Below are 23,785 nucleotides of genomic sequence, written 5' to 3'. Positions count from 1 at the left end.
GTTTGATCTATTCGTTGTTCCATTCGCTGCTTTCTTGTATGTCTATGCTTCCTTTCTTGTCATAAAGGACAGATCTGGAGAACGAAACTAGTTAATAACTCAGACGAGCTTGATCCTAGCGTATCAGTCGTTGATCAAATATGTCCTTGCATAGATACCCATTCCAGCTAACTGCGCTTGTGATTAACTATATTGTTTAGCTTCTCCGCTTTATGACCAATCCATAGTCGATTTCCGTTCGCCAAGCGCTACAGGTCCTTACTTACACAGGCAGTCTGACGGTTTCACACCGATCGTCCAAATGTGAACTAGCTTTGTCGCCTAAAACGAACAGGTTTTGTTGATTAATGAGTAACGGGTTTAGCCCTACGAATCTTTGCGGGGCAGTTAGGTCTAGCCGTTAAGGGTTACGTGGGGCTGAAGGGCGGTTGCGGGAGCTGTCGTTATATTACTAGAAATCAGGTCGAGGCCAACGATCCGCCAAATGGCCGCTCTCTCCCGCTCTCTGTTGGGGTCATTTCGCCAAATTGTCATGAACACGCTTGCCGCTTTCACTTGGCTGGGGTGCGTTATGTTGGCTTGCGTTGGTCAAATCCCTGTTTGTACTCTTTTCGACGGGATTTCCGTCACGGCTATGGCGACGCATGAAGAGTCACATGTCAGAAGCAACAGTGAGTTAGCGGACAGACGTCGTACATGAATCTCAACAGGCTAAACGCCAGCACCCGGTATATGAGTGTGGACTCCGTCGCACTTCCCGGAGCGAACTGGGGCTGTTGCAAGTAATTACATTAACCGCGTCTGACTTGACGTGGAGCGAGACTAGAAAAAAATTATAATTATCCATTCCCTAAAGTCGAGAAAACATTCGTAATAATGACAACTTGTGCACCATGGGTGTTCTCGTATGTTGGTTTAGTGCAACAGTAATTTTCAGTTTAAGGGGTAGCGTAGGACACCTTATTTTTTAACCATATGTTCGTGCTTGGATAACAAAGATGGCCTGATTATGTGCAGGATATTTACTGATAAAAGCGGACAAGATAGATTAGACACTACATCATTAAGGGGAAATTTTCTGTCGGATATGGCTATACTAGAAGAAGAAATTAAATAGACAGCTTATCATCTTATGATCCATAAAATTTATGATAGATAAATAGTCAATCATTAAACATGCCAGGAATATGGAACACAATTATAAAGTTAGTATAAAGCTTTCCAGTATGTACGTTTTCGCACACAATATAACTTAGGCTCGTCTTTGTAGCAACTCGAGTATCTCACAGGTAGCGTTCTAGATGCTACTATGTGTTTTTGCATTGTTTGTTTTTTCAGGACGAGATCAATTTAAACTTACCTATAAGTTCAAACTAACATACATTGTACCTAATTACTAATTAATAGTAAACATCATACGGCAGCGCAAAAGACCGAAGGAAAATGGCTCTCACATATTTTGCTTTTTTTTTTTTTCAGTGTAAGTTTATGCTTTAGTATCTCTAAATGGTTGCAGTATCATTATTTATTATTCAGGGATAGCATACAACCGAAACGTATATTATTCAGATACATGTATAAAACGCAAACGAAACTCCCAAGGTGTAGTACATTCATATCTGTGTATTTTCCTAATAAAATATTCTTTCATAATCGTTTTCATATAGAAAACGTGTTTTTTATTAAACCTAAATAAATTTATGTATTGAACTAAGTTAACTACTTCTTCTGTTTAACAGCATACGTGATATGCGCCCCCTTTTTTTTGTCACAATACTCACCTTTAGGGCGCGGGACGCATTGTCTTTCTCGCTTGCTTTCATTTAAAGCAGTCAAACTTCTGTTATGGTTGCCTTTGCTCTAACTGATATAGTTAGTACCTATTTGCGTACCTGAGCAGAGTCCCGTTATCATATTCAATATTCCATCAACATGAAAATAATCAGTATAGATTTATACGCAGTTTATAAGTTAGTTTAGAACTGAGCTGCATAGACGCACCCTTTGTCTACGATGACGCTCTTACGAGCTGGTCCGCAAAAGCGTAGTTACGTGATTGTCACACGCACCGCGCGGAAGACGAATAGACAAAATTCAACTAAAAGGCCACTTTGTCCTAACCCCTTTTAAACCTCAAACCCTGATATAATTACAGTAGGCGATCTTGAGGAACTTATGCTACTGTCATCGTCGATTCCAGACTGGCTATTAAAGGACAAATTTGAAAAGTTTTACCCGCCCTTCGAATAACTGTGCCTGTGGGCCAAACCAGACGTCAGTCCGGTCCATCGGGCATACTCTCGCGGCCTTCACTCGGAGGTTAAACGTCAAAAGAAGCCTCGCGGGGTTGACCACCCTCAGGGACCCAACTCGCATGAGGCTTGCGGGTAATCGTGATGGATTAATATGCGGCGCAAACTGAACGTTCAATAAACCTTGAAGCTCTTATTGTATGATTCTTTTCATTCTACGTGAGCCACATAATAGAGAACAGTTACGGAGCGCATGATGGTAACTCTTGAAAGCGCGCGTGCTCAGCTAAAATGTAACTCTGAACAGCGCCAATACAGATCTAATTAGGTTAGGTTATTTTATGAGAACTTAAAAATAATATTGTTTTAGATAGACCTCTGACTACATACGACTAGTTCTATCTAAAAATTAATAATGGTCGAGGATTATAAAATTTTCGAAATGGTCCAGTCTTTCGAGATGGTGCCTAAGTTTGGACTGGACGCTTTTGCTTTATTGAATCGGTTGGATTAATTATAGAAAGGTTACCAGAATAGCATTTCAAGTGCGCCATTAATTAACCTAACCTATCGTTACTGGTAACGTTCATTATCGTTAACTTACTATTTTTTTATATGTTTTACAAAGTAATATCACTTTTTTTTCAAATAGATCTTGATCGCAAACTCTGCCAGGCTGGGCTTTCGCTTTTGGGGTCAATTTAAAATCTAGCGGTTCCTTATATATATATATATCTAGTAGCATGCAGTATATGATCTTCCAGCAAAGAAAGTATATAAATTTTCTACCAAGGTACCACAATATTAAGAGACGTAGTATTCAGTCACCTTACAGCTTCCCATTAGTGAATAAGTATTTAGTATTTATTTGGAGCTTACAATTATGATCTTACCAATACAATATATTTATATAATGTTTGCCAATAAACATATTTGTAGCCTCATTGGCATCACTAATAAACAAGTTTATCTCAGTCATGAGCTAAACGAGATCGTGAATTTCCAGGTCACTTAACAATAGCGAACTTGAATTCACTCAATGGCGATTCACTCAATTACAAAGATATAGATCTGTCAAATATCTGGTGCTTGATAGGCTCATTGTTGTCTTTCGTTCATTGTTACTCAGGATTCCGCAGGTGTCACGCTTCCTCCGTCAAGTGCCAGCAGTTCAGGCCCGGATCGAAGAGATCCACGAAGCGGTTGTAGCTGGAAGACTCGACCTCGTTCGAAGATTGATCGAACACAAAAAGTTTGCATATAGCCGTGATCCTCAGGGAGCAACGCCGCTGCATAAAGCTGTCCTCTACCAGCACCCCGATATTATTTCCTTCTTCCTCGAACACTATCCAAGCACACTACACGCCCGAGATCACGTTAGTCATTATTTTGCGGATATATCTGTTATCGATATTTGCAACAATTGTCTAAAGTATTAAAAAGGAAACCAGTCTTGTATGAATTATTCGATAGGTGCGTGTGTGTGTATTGTTTTTGTTTAATCTTCTTTCTTTACACTCTCTGTATGTCGGCTTTCACTGTGGCAAAGACATCTTCATACATTGCTAACTACGAGTGGCGACAGACAAGTTAACTTTTCCCGAAAAAAAAAAATATATATATATATATGTTATCTAGGTTTTTTCTAGGCGTTTCGTATTCTGCCAATGTGTTTATAGATAAAATGTTTTCCTCGAAATTTGTAATGCAAATGCTTCCTGATGGATCCTACGTTTCACTACCTGTTTAGGTTTTTATCATATGTTTACTAGTAGTTACAATTGTATTGTATTGCAATGTATTTTAATACGCATTCTAATTGACCATATAAAAACATACTATCGATGAAGCCTTCAATGATTGATGCCGGACACAGTGGATGGGGGCATGAACCCGATCGACGCAGGGTCGCAGGAGGTATGCGGAAATGAGAAGAGACGAACTGTTTGCCCTCGTCGAAATTGGCGTTTTAACGATTTGGCAATTCTGGCTAAAAGGCACTACTCAAATTCCATATCCACCTCATATCGTACAAAATCAGGGAAAAGCAAGGGTAGAAGCTGTTTCCCGTGTGTAACGGTACACTGAATAGCTAAAAGAAGAGCTAGAAAAGTGCAATGAGGTGTCCTAGACAGATATTAAAACCATCTATCTTACAAGCACTAGAACCGACCTTCATTAATCAATACTAAAAGCTAGTTGGAAGGAATGGAATGCGCCACGCGATTATTATTAGGGTCAACACCCATTCCGGGTCTGTCTGCGAGCCCGAGCGGTCAGCATTGCCAAGCTCTGCAAATCTGGCCATTCTAACCGAAATGTTTTCTGTTAAAAGCTTTCTGATTAAACTGTTCCGGTCGGCCAAATACGTCACGTCGTAATGCAGGAGGTTTTCTTGGCTGTTTCGCTTATTCGCTCCAACTAAGGGATACGTGCTTTGGAAGCCGCTGATTAGTGAAAAGTTAGGTTAAATCCCTCAGTTACAATTCGCAAATTATTTTATTTTTAACTTTAACAAGAATATCAACGAAACCTTTTATTAAAAGATAGATGCTAGTGAAAGACTGTTTAAAGTACTTTTCACTAAATGAGTTTCAAAAACCGCGCGCTGTAGGGGCCTCTTAGTTGAACTAGTTCACCGGTGCTAATTTGGTCCAGTCATTTGAATTTTTAGAACTTTTTGTTCGCCATGGTAGTCCTGTAAGGTTGAACTTGTTCTCTCTGACATTTTATTCTGCCGCGAATAACAGAAACAGTAAATATTCTTCCCAGAAAGTTTCAATAGGTATTATCCATTTGTGCAATTTATATCGTATGCAAAAGCCTGAATGTGCATATTTCTTGAAGCTTTTCATTTCCAATACTTCGTGTTTCATTATGTCTAAAATTATCCTAATTTTTTAAGATGAAACAAATGTAGAAAAGGCCAATGAGACCATTTCGATGATATGGGTCGAGTCACTAGACTCAACAGGAAATTTATATGTGACCAATTGCTCAAAATGTTTTTTTTTGCTTTGTTATCTATGTACGAGCACATTTTCTATATGTCCCCTGGAAATTTAAGTGATTGCTGTCTTAAAAAAAAGCCATGGAAAAATTCCCAATTTAGCTGAACCACCCTCTTCATTTTACACAAATCCAATCGTTTTTATAGAATTTTAGATATTTTTTATCATTTTCGTTAAATCAACTGTACCTAAGGAGATTCGTTTTCATCTGCAGTTATAATTTTAGTTGGTAATTTCATATTTAAGTGCAACGACACTAACAGCCTACTACAGTAAAGGCGTTTACTTTTATTACATTAGAGTAAAGTGGTATTTTGAAGTAGTTTCATCTTATATATCTTAACCTGGCCACATATCGGCGCTAGAAACTAATATTTTCGTATATTTCATGCAGGGTATTAAATGTGGTCACGGAATAATTTCGAATTTTTTTTAATATAAGAAGTATAATGTGACAATCGTAATAATAGCGATGGAAGAGCATACTCCTTGCTATATTATAAGCCTATTTTAGCACTTGGTGGTTGTCCGAAGCGGTGAAGCCGGATATACTGTCTATTTATAGCCGCTGTGGCCCAGATCTTATTCTTTACTGTAACAGTGTTGGAGTGCAACTCACATTCTATTTTGATGACGTTAGCATGAATATGTCTCGTGCGGGTCACCGTTCATGGAAGCTTTCATTATACATTAGTTGTAAAACAAATTGACATAAATACGAATTCTGGTTGATATTAACACAACTTCGCAGCAAGGTTCAGAGGTCTTTATGGCCACCATTTTTTGGCGCCAATTTTGTTACGCGTCGAAAGCACAACGTTTGCTTGGCCTCATTATGTTTCCCAACACAACTGGGGCACGTATGTAGTTACATATCCTGCACGGCACGACTGATATGTATCAGCGACAGCTTGTCGTACAGTGAGTCTAACTTGGGTTTACTATTTGCAGCTAGAAGAATGAAACGATCGATATCGCCAAATTCATGTTTGAGTCCCTGTCTTGCTACTGCTGTTACGCTGTCAATCAATACTTGGAGGTGGATAAACCTCATCACTGGCCCATATTCGGCGACTCATAATAACTGAACCATTCCCTAGTATCGATATGATACCTACTTCCATAAAGCACGTCGCACTCTCTACGTTTTGCGCATATCCTAACCTGATACAAAGCAGTTGTGTTGCAGCAAACTGATAACCGGTTTCTGACAATTTATCATAAACAAGCCATTTATCATCGATTGACGATTTATGGCAAAGAATTAGGCTGGGTCAGACTGGTGTCGGAAAATTGGGTTAACCCCTTCTGGCTGTTCTACTAGAAATGGTCGAAGCCGCGCATCGGGAACTAACTGTGTAGGCATAATAGAAATCAGCTTTTATGCATATTTGAGAGTTAAGGGTCCATGATGAATAGCGTCTACCTCATCTAAGTTGAATAGAAACAACCCAGAGACCAGATAATCTCTCGAAATATTCTCGAAAATATTACTGGGAATTTAAACAGAATAGATGTTTTGTGTTGTGATCCTTTCAATTAAGTGTGTCAATAGATGATCATTCCAAATGATCAGAATCCATATTTGTTAAACACTCATGTTTTGGCCAATAGATACATCCAGTAAGTAGAACAAAGCGAGCCTATTAATTTAGGGTTTGTCAAACGGCAACTCAATTTGCGAACTTGCTGTTGCCAAATAGAATACTTCTGTCTACGTGTTCGGTGATGACTGACCTGTGTGAGTGGCGAAGTAGTAGAGTCACCATCTGGCAGAGCTATATCATGAAACGAAATACTCGTTTAGATACGTGTGCTAGTTATCAGTTTCGGTTCGTTGTGTGCTAATCGATTTAGAAACTGACAACAAATGTAAACGTATAAATAAATATGGATCAGTATAATGCAGACGAATTCATACTGATGCAAAAAAAATGACGAGCTAGCTTTATCGCAGTCTTTATAGAACTAACAAATCATCAGTTTGGACACTTGTTGGTATAGTTTCAATCATCTTAAGCAGAACTTTTTTCTACATAAATTATTGACATTTGATTAAATTTGCGCAATTTAATTTCAGCTGCCTAAAATCCACGTCGATGCTTAGGTGCCCTTGTTTGGGTGTTTTCAGCTGTCATAACCTAAGACTCACAACTGGAAACTATAACCTATCTAAATTTCCATGTTTAAGTTCCCGTGTATAATTTGGTAGAATTTTTTCGTAGTACGTATAGGACTGACTGCATGTATAGTGAGAACCCCCGTACAAAATTCCAGTGTTTTCTTTGTTCTGCAAATCAAAAAGTAACGGAAACAAACTCAAGTTATATTCTGTTTATTGTTACAGCAAGGACGGACTCCGCTCCATTACGCAGCTGTGCTCGAGAAAGATCCGGAAATCTACGACGCGTTACTCGAACATGGGGCCGATGAGAACGCCACCGACGTGGCAAGTATTGTGCTATGTGGGCTTCACTAACTACTGCGAGCTCAATTCAAACGTTTCTTTATCGAAGACTTTGTGTACGGTGTGATACGACCTAGTTAGCGAAGCTTTCCAGAATGAAAAAATGCTTTGAAACAACATCCACTTCTGTGTATTTGCTTTACGGCTCTAAGCGTGCCGAACGAACAATTTATGTAAAGTCAGTCGTAGCAACGTTGTATGGTACAGGAACTTATTAGAAACAGTTAATCGAGGCTGTTAATTACACTGGGAACGATCTGACGTAGCGTCCTGTTGAGCTGTCTTACATACGGTCCTGAAGTTTGTGCAATGGCACTGATCTTCATTCACTTATTCTTAGTATTGTGCCGGACGATATTTTTTAATATATTGTGAGCTTAATAATCATGATGTACCAATTGCAAATGCTGTTTTTGAACTTATAGCGCCGGGAGAAACAACGCAGGACGAGTATTTTATCAAACGAATTAATTCATGTCACTTGACGTTACTAGACAATAGTTAATTGAAAATGTCACATGGGCGCCTTAAAAGAGACCCCCTGAATTGATATCGATCTCAGCTTTGTTAGGGGTCGTGTATATTGAGAAGCGTTTACAAATCATCAGTTTGGACACTTGTTGGTATAGTTTTAATTAAGTTGGTACATTGGATCAATTGTAACTAACATGCGTTCCGTATTTCGTACAGTTCATCGAGCTCAGTTATAACCTGATCATCTCCTTAGATCCACCTAAATCGAATCGCTTCCTAGAGGCTTGCCGTCGTTCAGATTTTCTGCTAATGGCGAAAGCTATTCTCGAAAGCCATCTGACTAATTACCGTAAGCCTAACTATATACATTGTTGGTAATAGAGCAATGCCCCCAAACAAGATCTAATGCCACATGTAATCCATGGACGAATCTAGCCCACGCTTCTCGTTCTGCAACCTTTTGACAGCGTATAGCAGAACCGTTTGCGATTACATCAGTTTAAAGCCTTGGGTTAAAATAGGACAGTAGGCTTATCTGTAAATAAAACCGTTTTTAAATACTGGAAGGCAAGCCGGCGGTGCCCAGTAAAAGCTTTTATTGGTGAGTGACGCCATCGTTTGCTGTACTATACGCTATAATAACTTAATTTGTATTAGCTATAATTTACTTTGCTAATAAAAAAATAAAAAGAATAGGAAGTGCCATGACAGTGAGCTAGTAACTTGATTGTCTACGATGCGCGTACACGTGTTCGTAACTAAAACAACAAGAGATAGGTCACCCAGTAGAAATCAGCAAATGTAAATAAGTTGATATTCCGGACAAGGCTGGCCAGGATTTCGGACCGTCTGCTGATGATGAAATAAAAACTACAATAGGCTCTCATGAATTAATGAAAGCTAAAAAATAATTCGATACAATTTTTAGTGAACAGAGTGCAATAGTTAAGTACAATGGTTGACGACTATAGCCTTCTTATCTAACGCCTTGGCACCGAAAAACGGTTTTCAGTACGGTCACACTCCGACGTACTATCTGGAATCCGATGAACTTACTGTAGATCAGCTTCAAGAGGGCATGCACCGATCTGCCAGGTGTCGCGAAGGGACGCTGCACAAGGCGTCCCGCATCAAGCATCGAGAAAATTTTGCCATAAATAGAAGTTTTTCGGCCAGTAAGTTCTCAGAGGCTATATAATAGGCCTGGCAACAGTTAGTTCCAGGATCGAATATTGTTTAGGTACATGCTGTAGCGTTCAAGATCATGCCACGTGATGCTGAATTCAAATTACGGTAGCAAAATAAATGTAAACAACCCAGTTCTCCTGAAAGGCTGATTATCTCCTTTTGTTTGACAGCGATCGACGATCTAACACAGCCTTCGTATACACTTTGCTTAATATTCCGTCCATTAATTGAGCCAGATTATTGAACAGATCCTAGCGCACGTTGTTGTCGATTGCTATATACACTGGGCCGCTGCCTGCAGTAACAATAAGCGGACGACTAGTATCGATACCATCGAATAACTTAGTGCTGAGACTGGGTATCCGGGAACGAAAATGCTACGATTTGTACGGCACTTCTCGACTCTCGAACCGCACAAAACTAGGACGAGACTCTAAATCAGCGGCAGAATCTCAAAAATGATGATATTTCCCTGATGCCGTAATGCTGCTACCTTTTGCAGAGCGGGCGGGTAATCGAAGCCAAGTTCGTGAAATGATTCGTCATGGAAATCTAGAAGTTTTGGAAGAGCTCGTACTTCACGGCCACGGTGATAAGTTACTGGGAGAGACTTCATCCGATCCTGTGGTTCAAGAGTTTCTTGATACAGTTCCTGGTTACATGGTAGGTGTCTTATTCTAGTTTAATTTAAACTACTGTGGTAACAAATCGTTGTCCACAGTGTGGTCTTCTAACATGCATTGCTTCTGATTTCACTACAGACGTTGCTAATTGTTTTTGTTTACTTTCTCAAGACACCATGAGTAGTTGTAATAACTGAAAAACTTGCAATTTAGTTCAGGCTTGATTATATTGGGCTTTGCGTCAGGATAGTTTTACTTTTAGGCGGCATCACACAGATACCTAAGATGTTTCGAAAATAAGGATCTCCAAATTCTAAACCTTTAAGAAAAAATAGCAAAAATACCACCGCTTCACATGATACGTTTCGTTCATAATGTTATCTGTTAGTTAGTAAGTACTATAGAACATACAAGGTCTTTGACATAATTCAAATTTGTTGTCAACGGAATTGTTTGCCTTGCCATATTTTCCTCTATACGCGTTTCATGTCCTCAGGAGCAAATTAACGACGTGCACCGAGCAGTCGTTCGGGGACGGCTGCGCGAGGTGCAGACATTAATCAGTCACAAATCGCTCTCGCTAGCCCGAGATGCGATGGGACTGACCCCACTTCACAAGGCCGTTTTGTTCGGACATTACGACATTGCCGAGCACATGGCCTTAAATTTTCCTGCGTCGATGGCTGCTAAGAGCCTCGATGGTCGCACAGCATTGCATTTAGCCGCTGGCCTACGCGACGGACAAAAGATCTACGATATGCTGATCTTCGCCGGCGCACCTGCCAATATACTGGATTCGGTAAGTTCTTTCGAATAGGTATCTATAATGTAATCAAGTTTACAGAGAAAATGGATGCAGGCATTGCGTGTATTCGTGCCATTAGTCAATGTGTACAACATAGCACAGAAGATAACGGGGCATCGCACATTCTTCATAATGATTGCACTAATTAGGTATCTATCCACCTATGTTATGATCGTTGTACGGTGGCTGGTATCATTACGTACTTAAGGTGTGTGTCTCACGGATAATACAACAAAGGACGGGGAGTAGCGGGCAAGTGTTAATTCAGTTGAGATGAACAATGATTCAGGCTTACTTTTTTGTTTTCCTGCTGTCAGTTCTCATTTACAAAATTTCCCTATTAAACGGTTGCTGAACATCAACACAACGCCAATATCTATATGTAAATTTTCCGAAGGCGACACTCGTCCCCAGGCTCCGCAATATATACGGTGCGTACACACATAAATAATCGCTTCCTTGTGTTATCCAGCCACAGATTTTTTTTGGCCCACGCCTCCAGGGCGTGCATATTTGCTGCGGTGTGACGTTGAAGATACGAGAGCTTTCTAGGATGTCATCATATCTTTTACTGATACTACATATATAGAAGAGGTTTAAAATCCACGTGAACTTATTGATCGAAATCATTGGTCCTTAGTTCAACTAACGCTCCTACGCTTGACTGTCTCGACTGTTAACGATCAAAATGCAGATGAGGATTTACATGCAACTTGACATTGCTGTAGAGGACTGTAACCTTCTTGTGCGTTAATTGTTTGCTTATGCAGAGCTCTAGATAGCCAATGCTGAAATAAAAGAAGTATATTAACGTGAAGCTTTTTCTAGGTAACCGTTGAATTGTAAATTTAGAAAATTATCATATGAATGTGAAGACGAAGTCATTGGTTTCATTATATATATTTTGGCTAAACTAAATCTTTTTACCAAAGAACAGATAACATGTTTAGTTATCAACTCGTTAACACACTATCAATTTATTGGGAAATTAAGTATTGATTGTTATTAATTGGTTTGTTGCCTTTGTAAATATAAACGCGCTTTCTCTCTATAATTATGGTTCACGCCAATCTGCCGCCGTTTCATTGAAGCTTTACGTTGTTTCCTTAAGTTATTTTCTAAATTGGAGGGGTTGTGCATTGCATAAGGGGGACGGGATGCATAATCTCGTTCGCAGCTATTACAATTCGACCAGGGACAGACGGCACTGAAGTTATGGTTTTCACCATGCTGTCTAACAACTTCTATCACGTAAGTTTTGTAATCGTAACTGGCTAAATCTAGCCCCGAGGATCAATAAGCCGAAATTGCGATTCGTTGGAAACAAATGACGGACAAGCGTATGTTCAAGCATGAAGAATGAGTTAAATAATGACGGTGAATCGTTGCCACAGCAGCTAACGTAACATCCTTGTGGGCATTGCATCGACGTGTTTGATGCACCGTTCGGGCAAGAGAACCCAACGCTCTGTGCTCTCTGCTACCGTAAGTAATAATCGAGTTTGGAACATAGGTCTCACCCGGTCTTCTTCTTAGAGGAAAGCAACCGATCCTGCTGGAGGGGATCGTCTGGGGCTTGCAAGGCATTAGAATTAATATGATGAATACGTTTTGGTGTACCTGCGCTTAGTATATACTCGAAACCTTCTGGAATCGGTTCCAGCAGACGCCATAAAGAGCCGTTCGATTGGTCATCGTGGTTTACGAGTGCAGTGATGTTAATTCGTGATTCGCGCTGTTTGGGATTCACCCTTTACCTTTTTACTGTTGGAAGCGCACCTATTTTTCCTATAGACAGTATCACTTCGTTAAAAAATACGGCCAATGAAAGCTGATTTAGAACAAGTAGCTCTAAAGCATATGACAATATAACTTCTATATATATGGTTACATTGTATTAGCCTAATTCCTATGTGCAGCGTCCTTAACTCGAATGTATGGCGGACGTGTCACGTAGGGAGGGTTGCAACGTAGCCTGTTCTACATAAGAAAGCTTATGTTATTAAGTGCTCGGTTATCTTTATTTACAAAAGATGCGTTTTCTGTAACTTATACGCTACAGAGAGTGTTTACTAATAACAAATCTCAACCCGTGTATCTATACGCATATCAAAAAACATTTACGAGTTAAAACTACGCTCATGTATATTATGCAAAATAAGCGCTGTTTATACAGCAATGTGTTCGTTCATTAAACCCGAAACATCCGTTTTTGTAGGTTCAAAACTAGAATTTCGCGCTACCAGGCAGCCATCTGAAGCATTCCTTAACGGCTTAATGTTACAAAGCTGAATTGCCCATGATATTTACGGAAAGAGGCATACTCTATATACTCACGTCCACTAATTAGCTGGTCATGTCCACTTTGAAATACTCCCCTTGATTTCATCGAAAATTACAGAATAAGGTCACAGAATTCAAGGTCGTGCTTGAACCTGTCTCGAAACTAAAAGTGAAGGATCATTGCCTGCGTTCTAATCGTCGAAAGAATTTCGTGGATCCAATGCGTGAACTAGAATCCATCTATCTTTCTTTAGCAACCATTTCCGTAAGGTAGGCGATGTCTTTTTTTGTTAATGATACCAGCGAACCGAATCGACTGTTATTGGTGATGCGAACTTCATTAGCAGACATGTCGTGTGTCGCATCAACCCCACGAAGTGCTCGTGTGGCCTCGCACAGCGCTCCCTTTCCTTGTACCTCCCACGCTCAACGTCATGGTCGTAGCGACTGATCAAGCCCTAATTCTCGGCACAACTGTCACAAACCCATGGAACGATGGCTAGAAGTAGTGGGCAACGTGTTCTTGTTCACAGTTATCTACCATTTAAATTTTGGCTGTCGTCTAGAAGTATTCTGCTCTATTGGCTGAGTACGCTGTGACTGTATGCTGTAGCAATCTAGCAGCGAAACCCTTAGCGACCCCTCGCCCCCTTCTATCCACCTGTCTCTATAGACTGTATTGTAGGGCGTTAATCGTTAGGGGGTGGCCAAACAAAGAACTCATCGGGCAACCGTTAGCAGACAGTCAGCCAGTTTTTGCTTAACGCTCGCTGGAACATGGACTTGAAACATTCCCCAATCAAAATCAATCGTCCGCAGCAGCCCCCGGGCGCTCTTGTAAGAATAGAAAGCTTCTGACATGACGATCACCGGTATCACTTTTACTACTCGGCGGGCGATTCGAAACGTACTAAGACGACTATAACACCAACGACCCCATCGTGGCTTGAGACAATCATAGAACGAGCCTAGGAAACGACAGAGAGAACGCAGTGAGACTGATCACGTGGACTGTGAATGAAATAGGTTCGGTCGCAGTACTGACGAAGCCGCAACTATCTTAAATAAATTCGTTTCGCTAATCAGCGATAGAAGCTGGAGTGGCATAAAGTCGATTACGATCGCACAAACGATCAAGCGGGTTAACACTAACGGCTGTTTTTTCGGCCTGGCTAGCTGATCTCATTTGCAAGTAGAGCAAAGTAGGACAAGACCATGTTTACGATTAGTACTAGACTGGCGTCCGCCTATATGACCTGCTGCTGCTGGCGCTGCGGCGGCTTGTTCCGTTGACACACTTATAAGCAGCTAAAGGTCTAAGTATAGAACAATTAAGGAACGTGCCGGCACTGAGTGCCGTCAGAACAAATACACGAGCTTAATGAGCGGTTTGTCGGAACTAAGTTGCGACGGACGGGTTGGACCGACGAAATGCGTCGTGTCGGCTGGAATTGGCGGTAAACAGACAATGTTTTAAAACGTGCAGCTACGGTAGATGTACATATTCCATGCATATATAGCTAGCCGTGCACGATTGTTGTAGAAGCTGTCGGGTGCATTAGCTAATAACAAATTTGTGGAGACGTTCTGTATGTATCTTGTATTTTGAACTATGCAACAAAAAAACAAGCCGTGCTCATCGATCAAATACAATTCATGGCTATTATTGCTTTCAAATTGTCTACATTTTTTTAATTTTAGGCCTTTTTAAGCCTATGATATATCAATTTTATGAAATATTTCAAAAAAATTTGCAAATATATTATTACTATTGACAATACCCTGTGTATCCTATTGTATTTTAAAGTGTATTCTATCTAATGTGGTTATACAATAAGCAAATTATTTTGATGTAAATGTTTAGTATAGTTCCAATCGGCGCTATTCAAACACACGTGTGTGTCTACGTAATGCTTATAATATGGCTGTAACTAGAAGCGAAACATTTCTTACTTTTGCACGCTTATCTTTGATCATTGCAGAAGGGGAAGAATGCAGAACAGTACCTGAATCATCCCGAATTATTGGACCTAGAGCAAACGATCAGGAAGAATCAGCTCGCCAACGCGACGTACCTCGGCAATACTATTTCGAAGCTTAAGTTCGTTGCACCTAACGTTACGAGTACGTGAACTTACGGCGAAGTAGTCAGTTTGTATTAAGATAAGAAGATGATCAACCTTAGTCATGTGTCTACTTTCAAAAGCAACTCACGCAATAGAATTCCGGTGCACGCTCTGCATCTTCAGTTTAATATTGAAGATTCATGTTCGTATTAGTTTATATGGTGTGCTTAAAAGGATTTCTTCAATACTTAACAGTACAGGATGTCCACGCTCTAGAGAATCATGTTAAAGCTTCTAATATTGCAGGTCATTTCTAGGATCGTTACAAATTCACCTAGATAAGGTTTACAGTGTCCAACAACGCCATAAAGCCGAAATCAAAGGGAAAGCTGCTTCCAGCTTCGTAGGCGATTCGAAGCAATTTTTATTTTTGATGTAACAGAATATAAGGTTAACACTTTATGCAGCGTTTCTGCGAATAGCGTTCTTTCCAAAATCTATTTAAAGCGCGTTTTGATCATCAGACTCGTTGGAAGTTGTCCAGTTTATTCAAGTACGTATTAATAGAAACTTGTGTGAGATGCCTTCCTTAAAAGAGAAAGGCCCTTAATATTCGTTTACAATTCGATCTGTGAAAAAGCCAGGAACACAAGACGTTGAGTGATGACCTTTGGAAACGTTATCATACAAAGGCATGAATACTAAACGCACCCAGCTTGATATTTAGTATTTAGGGTTCCAATTAACTGAACACTACTAAGATAATTACTATTAAAGAAAATTAAAATCTTGGTTTTGGCAGACCCACAGTGTGGTTTCGAATTAACCGTTAAGAAGGCCAAACTTAAACATCATAGCAAATTTCCAGGGACTTTTTAATTACCTGGCCGAATCCCATCGATGCATATCTATCTCTATTGGAGACTGATACAAGGCGACAATAGAGCAGTTTCGCTGTGACACAGATTCACTTCTTAATCCTACCGTTGAATGAGTCAATGGTTCATGTTTTGTAAAAAAATTGAATATGCATCATATATTATGTAATATTTGCAAATAAATGGTGCCTATTTCCAATTTCTAGAACTGCCATTAGAATATTATTCAACTGATAAGAATCCTAGAAAATTTTTGGCGCGATTTTTTCGCCCCCGAGCAATTTGGCTTCTTCTATTGCGATTTCGTGTTTAGCGCAGTAGAAGATATACGACGTCTTCATTATCAACACGGTGCCAAACGTCAAAGTAGTAGTAGTAGTAGTATGTAAATATTCCATAAAGCTTATAATGCATATGGCTAACACACGTTCAGCGAATGAGGGCGCCACATGTCGCCGTTGCTAAATTAACGCTTTTGCGTATACTGTTGCGATCTATTGCCACTGGCGTTGTATTGCACAACGATTCTCAACTGACTGACAAGCACCAGCAGGCAAGAATGAAACTAATACAGAAAGCGATTCCCTCTTATTTCTCCTGCCTTCTGACAATAGCTACTGTAGCTGTTGCTGAGGTCGTAGGCCTCGTGTCTGTCGTGCCCGTGCATCTCCTCGTCGATAGCCCTTCATCAGACGCCTGGTGGCGAGGGCTCGACCTCTTTAAGGGCCCGACGTACTTTTATTGATCTGTTTTGTCCCCGGATCCGCAGCCTACAGAACCAACTTACATCCTGCTGCCAGGCCAGTCGATCGTCGATGGGACACATTGTTGAACGGACCGCACGCACCGCCGCTTCTCCGTGTCTTCACATCGAAAGCACTCGCTCAGACGGCCGGACGCCGTCGGCCTCTTCTGGTTCAGTTTTAATCATCCAACCACCGAACCGTTGACTGGCCCCATAGACACGGCTACCGATAAAGGACTTCATGTGCGGTTTGCTGGCTGTCATGTATTGCATCTTGTAGCTAATTAATATACAAAAAGGAAGTTACCCCAAACACTGCAAAGCGCAAAGACCAACACCACGGAAGGAACAGTCAAATGCGTTTATTCAGCCTCGTGGAAAGACCTATGTACAGATAAAATAATTGCGTGTTTTGCGTAGTTTAAACTTCAAGCTGAGAGAACGGACAAATGAAAACACTGTACTTCGTGCCCGTTTCGCTTTGACCAGCCTTTGAGTTCGTGTGACAATTTAGCTACTAGTTTTGCAAAACGGGTGCTGGTATAGCAATATTTTACATTGGGTGATCTCTGTCGGCCATTCATTGCCTCAGTTATTGCTGTAAATATGTTTATTGTTATGGAATTTTGCATGTTCATACTGTGATCATATACTATTGCAGAGACCCAGAGCGTTCTTCACGACCGTCTACTGTTCAGTAGCAATTTACTGAATTTCAAACAACCCTTTGGCGGATCTGAGAATTCAGACGCCACTCCGGTGACGCCGCCCAGTCCACCTACAGAAGACGAGCTCAACAACAATACAACTAGCAACTTGTGTCTGGGATATCTAAAAAGTATGCCGCCACAGCCCCCAGCTGCGTACAGGAGGTTCTCCAGAGGTCGCCTTCCCCCTGTAGAGATACAAGGTATGAGAATGTAACTGTAATTTAGTAGGCGACGAGACTGTCGCACAATTCGACGGTCAAATATGCGCAGCTTCATGTGGTGTCAAGCTGACTTTGCAGACTGATCTTTTCTTTGGCTATGACTTTTGTCGAGACAAAAAATATTCCAGTGTGGCGCTGTTTCTGCAAATTAAATTTCCTTCAGGCTCAAATTAGCTAACAAATCTTTAGGAGTAGCAAATTCAGGTCATGGAAGGTGTCCACAGTTGCTAATTAGGTTAAAAATAGCATTCGCATATATAAATAAACCTGTGTCATAGGCAATAGGTATGCACAAATAAAAGTATTTTGTAAGAAATTGTACATGCATGTGATGATTTCGAGACACAAAACAGGTAGCAGGTATGAACCATGCAAGAAAAATTCTATTTCTATTTATTGTCTAGTCATATTGCAATTAACGTATATTTCAAACGGTTGGTTGTGAATTGTCAGATGTCCTGTTTTTCTCACTAGCTAAGTATTTGACAACGAAAGAGGGGGCAAACAAACGCAAAATAGTTCTATTTCGATCGATGTGATACTCTAAATACCCGCTAGTGCCGATAACCGTTACGGTTAAGTTCGATATCCGTTAGAGCTTATCCAAGGTCAACCCCTTCTAGCGGACAATTTGGCGAAAGAAAACCTCTCCCACCTACTTTTACTTTCATCCACCCAGTCTTCAACTATTGTATCAACTAACGTGCACATGTGTGCATAGTACTTTGTTTAATAGTGACATGTTCTAGAGACACTCCGTTGGAGTTGCCATTCTATTTTGGATGTTACATACCATAGCTTATATCATTTCATTCTGTTTATTTTCTGGCCAAGCACGATTCACGATTACCCCTATATTAGCTCTATATGGATGATTTACTAATGTTCCACCCCTTTTCTCTACCTCTATATGATACCCTATTTCTATTACACTGATATTTTAGAAGAACGGGTCTAAAGATTATTAAAGTAGAACAGATGTCCGTGTGACATGACGAAGGAGCCATGTGTGTATGTGTTCTTCAAAGTGGTGGTCGTCGTAGCTGCCGAATTTGAGAACGTTCCTGTTCGCTTGCATAGAGCCACTAAAAGACAAGGATCGTTTCTAGGATGAGAGGTCTGAACTAGGAATTATCCTTGGGAGACTGAGGGGTTTGGACGGAGAGGAATCTCAAACAAAGAATTCGTCAGCATCAAGGAAATTGCTTCGAGTAAAGGTCCGATGTCATCGATCGTCCCAGGTAGCACGATGTCTGTGGCCTGAGCATTTACCTCATAAAAGCGATGTTCAGTTCCAAAGTTTAGAGTGGCAGTTTTAGGCGGCCAGCGTCCTTCTTGCCATTTGCATAATAACGGACCAGGAGAACCGGAGATAGACCGAGCGAACGGTGCATCGTTGATTTTGACTTTGTAAACATCGGTGGTCCAAACGTTAAGAATTAGTCTCTACGAAACCGTAGTGTATTAGGAATGAGCTTGCAGTACAATAAATTAGAGCAAAAGATATTTTTTTTTAGACAAAGTGTGGTAAAGTGTGCGTAGAGAGAAAAAAAGTAATTTCTAAAATTATTTGAACCAGTTGAGACACGGGTAATGAATGCATGGAGATGCAATACTCGATTGTTTCAACCGGTGTCCTGATGAGCACTTTTAGTCTAGATAGATGCGCTGTTTTCAAAGTCTTGCATTTCAGAAAGCTAAAAAGGCAAAGATATAACGCGCGTTCTGATGGACTTACTCCATACGCAATTTAAATTTATCTAAAGAATCAGTACGAAACGATACTAAACAACGCGATGCGTTTTGAAATACATTGTGGAAAATAGAACTATGCTAGATAAAGTAATTTTTGCCAAATTTGCGTAGTATTCTAGTTACACCTCGTTGTGAAATTTGTTAGAATAAATTCAGGCTGAAAATACACAAAATATACGTTTGGATGTTTTTAATTACTAGCATAGTTTGCTTTCCACTTTAATCGTATCGCGCTCATATCGAAACCACGCATTATAATAGTCGAAGTGCCGTAAACAATATTTAGTGGGGATTTTTAAAAAAAGCGTGATTTATAGACGTACCATCATATCAAACCTAGAATACCTTGGTAATGGTGCCCACCTTAAGTATACACGTAAAAATTTTATGCATGTATCGCATCGATTTAGTGGGTGGTTGTCATCGATCTAAAATATAGCATTTACTCTACGTTAACCGTATGTGTGCAGTGTGATCATCCGAGTTCTGATTGTCATTCTGCTCTGCTCCGCAGACGATATTTACTGTCCATGAAAATTTAACTTCTAGCGTCTGCTGCTATGACATACAGTTGGACACCGTAAACTGTATGATGATGATATAATTTTTTAATTAAACTCACGGCAACTACCCACTTAATTGCTACAATAGATGAATCTAACTCTGGTATCGTAAAATTATCGAGATACAAAAGGACTTCGTTGCCTTGCGATGGCGCTGTGGTCACAGCCTATCGGCCGCTATGGTAGACGTTGAATTACCCGTATACACACTATCAATAGTGAAAATGGCAAAAGTGCCAAATTCATATATCATAAACTGAATCAAAATCTCAAGCGAAACTTGAGTGGTCGAAAATTGACGATAGTACGAGTTGTTCGGAAGTGAGAAATATTGCTCAATTTATCAGCGACATTCACCACCATGCTTCGATAGATTCGAGTTAGATCCATCATGTCAACAATAGATTCATATCGACTGTTTAAAGATCCTGAAGTCAATGTCTTGGAAGTAGGTCAGATTTAAGAGTTAAAGGTAAAGCGACCGTTAGGGTTTCAAGGAATATTTTGAAATTGAGCGGTCCCTTTCGTCTAACAAAGTGAAAGCTAGAAAACCCAAATGTGGCATTTATAGGCGTTCTACTATGAGAAATGGCTATAAATACCGTGCATCTGGAGTAAACGTGTTTTTAGGTTAGTTTGAATAGAATCGATTAGTGCGTACCATATTTTACTTCAAGTAACGAGTATGCTAAGGCAGACCGCTAAAATTCGTCTTGTGAACGACAGATTATTATTTTAATTCAAACTTTTGGATCCACTAAAATTGAGCTTGAATTTCTTAAAAGTCTTTATTAAATTTTCCTCTTTTATTAAATTATTAAGTAAAAAAAGTTTCATCGGAATCACCAGAACCTGTTAATGCAGGTCCCTAATTAAAATGGACCATATTTTGAAGCTTCCTATGTATTTTTGAGACAAATGTTTACTTTTGTATATTTTACATATTTTCCTTCGTGCTTCATTTCTCAGAATTATTCAAAATAAAATGCAGGTAGAAAGAAAAGTTCAATTTTTCAAAACATATTTTAAGATTTTTTTCGAGGTTAAGAATGTAGAGAGTCATTTCTAGTTAAATAAAATAAGGGTATAGAAAGATACTTAAAGGTTAATTAGATATATTTGCCATACGCTATGAAATGAAAAATGTTTACTTTATTCATTTGGTAAATTTATATTACTACAATTTTATTGATGTTATCGTTATCTATTTCAACTAGACTATTATAGTAGTATTGATGATATAGAATATATGGAAAATTTTAATCATTAATGGCACAGTGTTAACGATAAATAGTTTTTTTTATTGTTAACACATATTTTACTCTATGTACAGCAGACCTGCCCACAAAGCGTAAATAAACGATGTCGCTTATATTTATGCCCATCTGGGGAACCTGAAATCGTCTAAATTTATAAATAAAGATGAACGCATAAAATAAGAAGTAAGCTAGTACGACGTCTAAAATGAAAAAAAGCCTGAAAGTTAGTTTTAAACATATCATTGTAGCCCAAAAATTATTTTGTAGAAAATATATGGAAGCTTCATTTGTCAATTATTGATGGTAAAGGTATAATGTTCCCAACAGCGAAGTTTTTTTAAGTTGGTTCACGAAAAAATATTTATATATTTTATTATTTTATATGAAATATTTTAAGTATCTACCCATTGCAGCACCACTTAGAATATACACTATAGTTGTGAAAATGATCGAGTTTTTAGATGGTCACCCGGCCCCGCACTTTTAGTTAAAATGAGTAAAAAATTACTTTAATTAAAATTTAATTAAAATAAGCGCTCGTATAATAATAAAAGTCAGAAGATGTTTCTAAGAAATCAAACCCAAATTTCGACGGTTTCACACGCACTTCGATAGTTAGAGTAATTTTAAATTAATTTCAATTAATATTAAATTAAAAAAAAAAAAAATATATATATATAAAAAATATAAAAAATTTGCTCTTTTATTTCAAAACAACGCATTGCTTAATCGTCAGTCCTCTTAAAGTATTATTTTATTCTCCTCTGAGCGAATTAACAACATAGCAATAATGTGATTATTTAGATGCAGTTTGTTGGCACTAGTGACATGATTTATAGTGAAAAAACATAAAAAAAAAACATTTGAAATTAATTAATGTATTTGCTATAGTCTGTCGTAGTTGATGGAGACAGCATATTTTTTTTTTTTAACTAAGAGATTCTTTTATTTAAGACCGTCAAAACCGTCTATACCTTGTTTCTAAATAGGTACAAAATAGTACTACCGGTCGATAAATTAGGGAAAAAAAATTGATGAAATTATTGCGAAAGTCCGAAACGTGAATAGCCATGATATATCTAGGAAATAAACATCTATCACTAAATAGCTGTAAACAATTGAAAAAAGCTTGTTACGAAAAAAATAGCACGTTGTTTAGATGCCACATAAATTGACAGGGAACAAGTTAATCAATTATACTGCTGTTTGCGAAACTCGTTCGAAACCCCACCGAGACGAGAATCATTTTTAGGGTGGTTGTTCACGGATAGTGAAAAATAGATTAGATGTAACAATAACGTATAAATGAAAAAATCAGCTCTACAACCTGTAGCTAAGGCCAGACTGACGCCAATGAAAATGATGCCATGTGTTTGGGAGGGATTATAAGTTGCTACCGCTTCGCAAAACGATTGACTCGATTGACCTTTTTACCAGTACCCAGCAAGATTGCGGCCAGCCATCGACAAAAATCGACTCGAACTAGTTAATAGAAGAGGCGTTGTCTTCTTTAGCTACCTGGCAGGAATTGAGAGAACCTGAATGTTTTCGTCCGAATCTGGCACCATCAGACTGTCATTGGTTTAGATCCCTGCAGGACCACATAGTGGTGCTAATTTAGTTTCAATGGAGGAATGCAAAGTTGTTCAATGGAAAAATGTCAAAATCCTTCGTCACAGAATTTTTGCAGTGATGGTGTTCATGGAAATTACGAAGAAGTGGCGCATAGTTAGTTTCGTCATATTATTTTAGCATATGAAGTTATATGCCTTCACTTTGGCTTATGGACGCCTAATACTTTTTCCATAACCAGATGTGAACAAGTAATAATTTTAACTGGTTTTCATCAATACTAAACTCTGTGCCAATTGGTACACCCTGGTTCCGGAAGTAATTATATATGTATGAACAAATATTGCTATTGTTTATTACTTAGCGCATAATCAATAACTTTTATTATCGCAACTGTATAGAGGTTCACTAACTAGTTAAACAACAAATAGCCTAAGGTGTTCATAGTCGAGTCATTGAGGTGTTTAATACACGAGGGCCTTTGCGCTAATGTCTCACTTTGCTTTCTGACAGAGCTTACATACGTTCTTCGGTTTGGCTTATTTTTCCTTCTGCGATATACATTTGTCTTGTTTCACGCAATCCTGGTCTGGTCGCAAAACGTTAACAATGAACAAAAACGCACTATAACAATCGTGCATGGCTATCGATCGCACGACTCGAATTGCGTCGTCGGTTGAATAGGCGAAATGGTCACTGCTGAAAAGCTTCGTGAATGGATTGAGGATCAAAACGTGGAAAAACTTCATGAAACCGTAATGAGTGGGGTGGCTGACCAGCTAGGTAAAGACCACCCCCGGGACGAGGTAATCCAGGCATATCTGCGCCATGACGTGCCTAATCTCATGAGGAAGTTTGAAGCAATACATCGAGCGCTGCAAGAAGGTCCGTAACGACTAAACTATTTTACGTT

At 39.3% G+C, this 23,785-nt stretch overlaps 1 protein-coding gene across 1 annotated transcript in view; it reads left to right on the top strand.

Moving 5' to 3' along the window:
* Window positions 1-696: 696 nt before the first annotated feature.
* The window catches only part of LOC111265509 (uncharacterized), a 41,048-nt gene continuing 17,959 nt past the window's right edge, over window positions 697-23,785 (top strand). Inside the window, exons 1-9 of the mRNA XM_086970561.1 lie at window positions 697-782; window positions 3,259-3,628; window positions 7,611-7,712; window positions 9,217-9,379; window positions 9,895-10,055; window positions 10,512-10,814; window positions 15,086-15,227; window positions 17,454-17,702; window positions 23,557-23,757. Of these exons, the coding sequence (XP_086826687.1) occupies window positions 697-782; window positions 3,259-3,628; window positions 7,611-7,712; window positions 9,217-9,379; window positions 9,895-10,055; window positions 10,512-10,814; window positions 15,086-15,227; window positions 17,454-17,702; window positions 23,557-23,757 (1,777 nt within the window). The remainder of the gene's footprint in view (window positions 783-3,258; window positions 3,629-7,610; window positions 7,713-9,216; window positions 9,380-9,894; window positions 10,056-10,511; window positions 10,815-15,085; window positions 15,228-17,453; window positions 17,703-23,556; window positions 23,758-23,785) is intronic.

This window comes from Varroa jacobsoni, unplaced genomic scaffold (genome assembly GCF_002532875.2).
Source record: "Varroa jacobsoni isolate VJ856 unplaced genomic scaffold, vjacob_1.0 scaffold_103, whole genome shotgun sequence".
Classification (NCBI taxonomy): domain Eukaryota; kingdom Metazoa; phylum Arthropoda; class Arachnida; order Mesostigmata; family Varroidae; genus Varroa; species Varroa jacobsoni.
The sequence above is the reverse complement of the archived record's forward strand: the minus strand, read 5'-3'. Positions and strand labels throughout refer to the sequence as shown.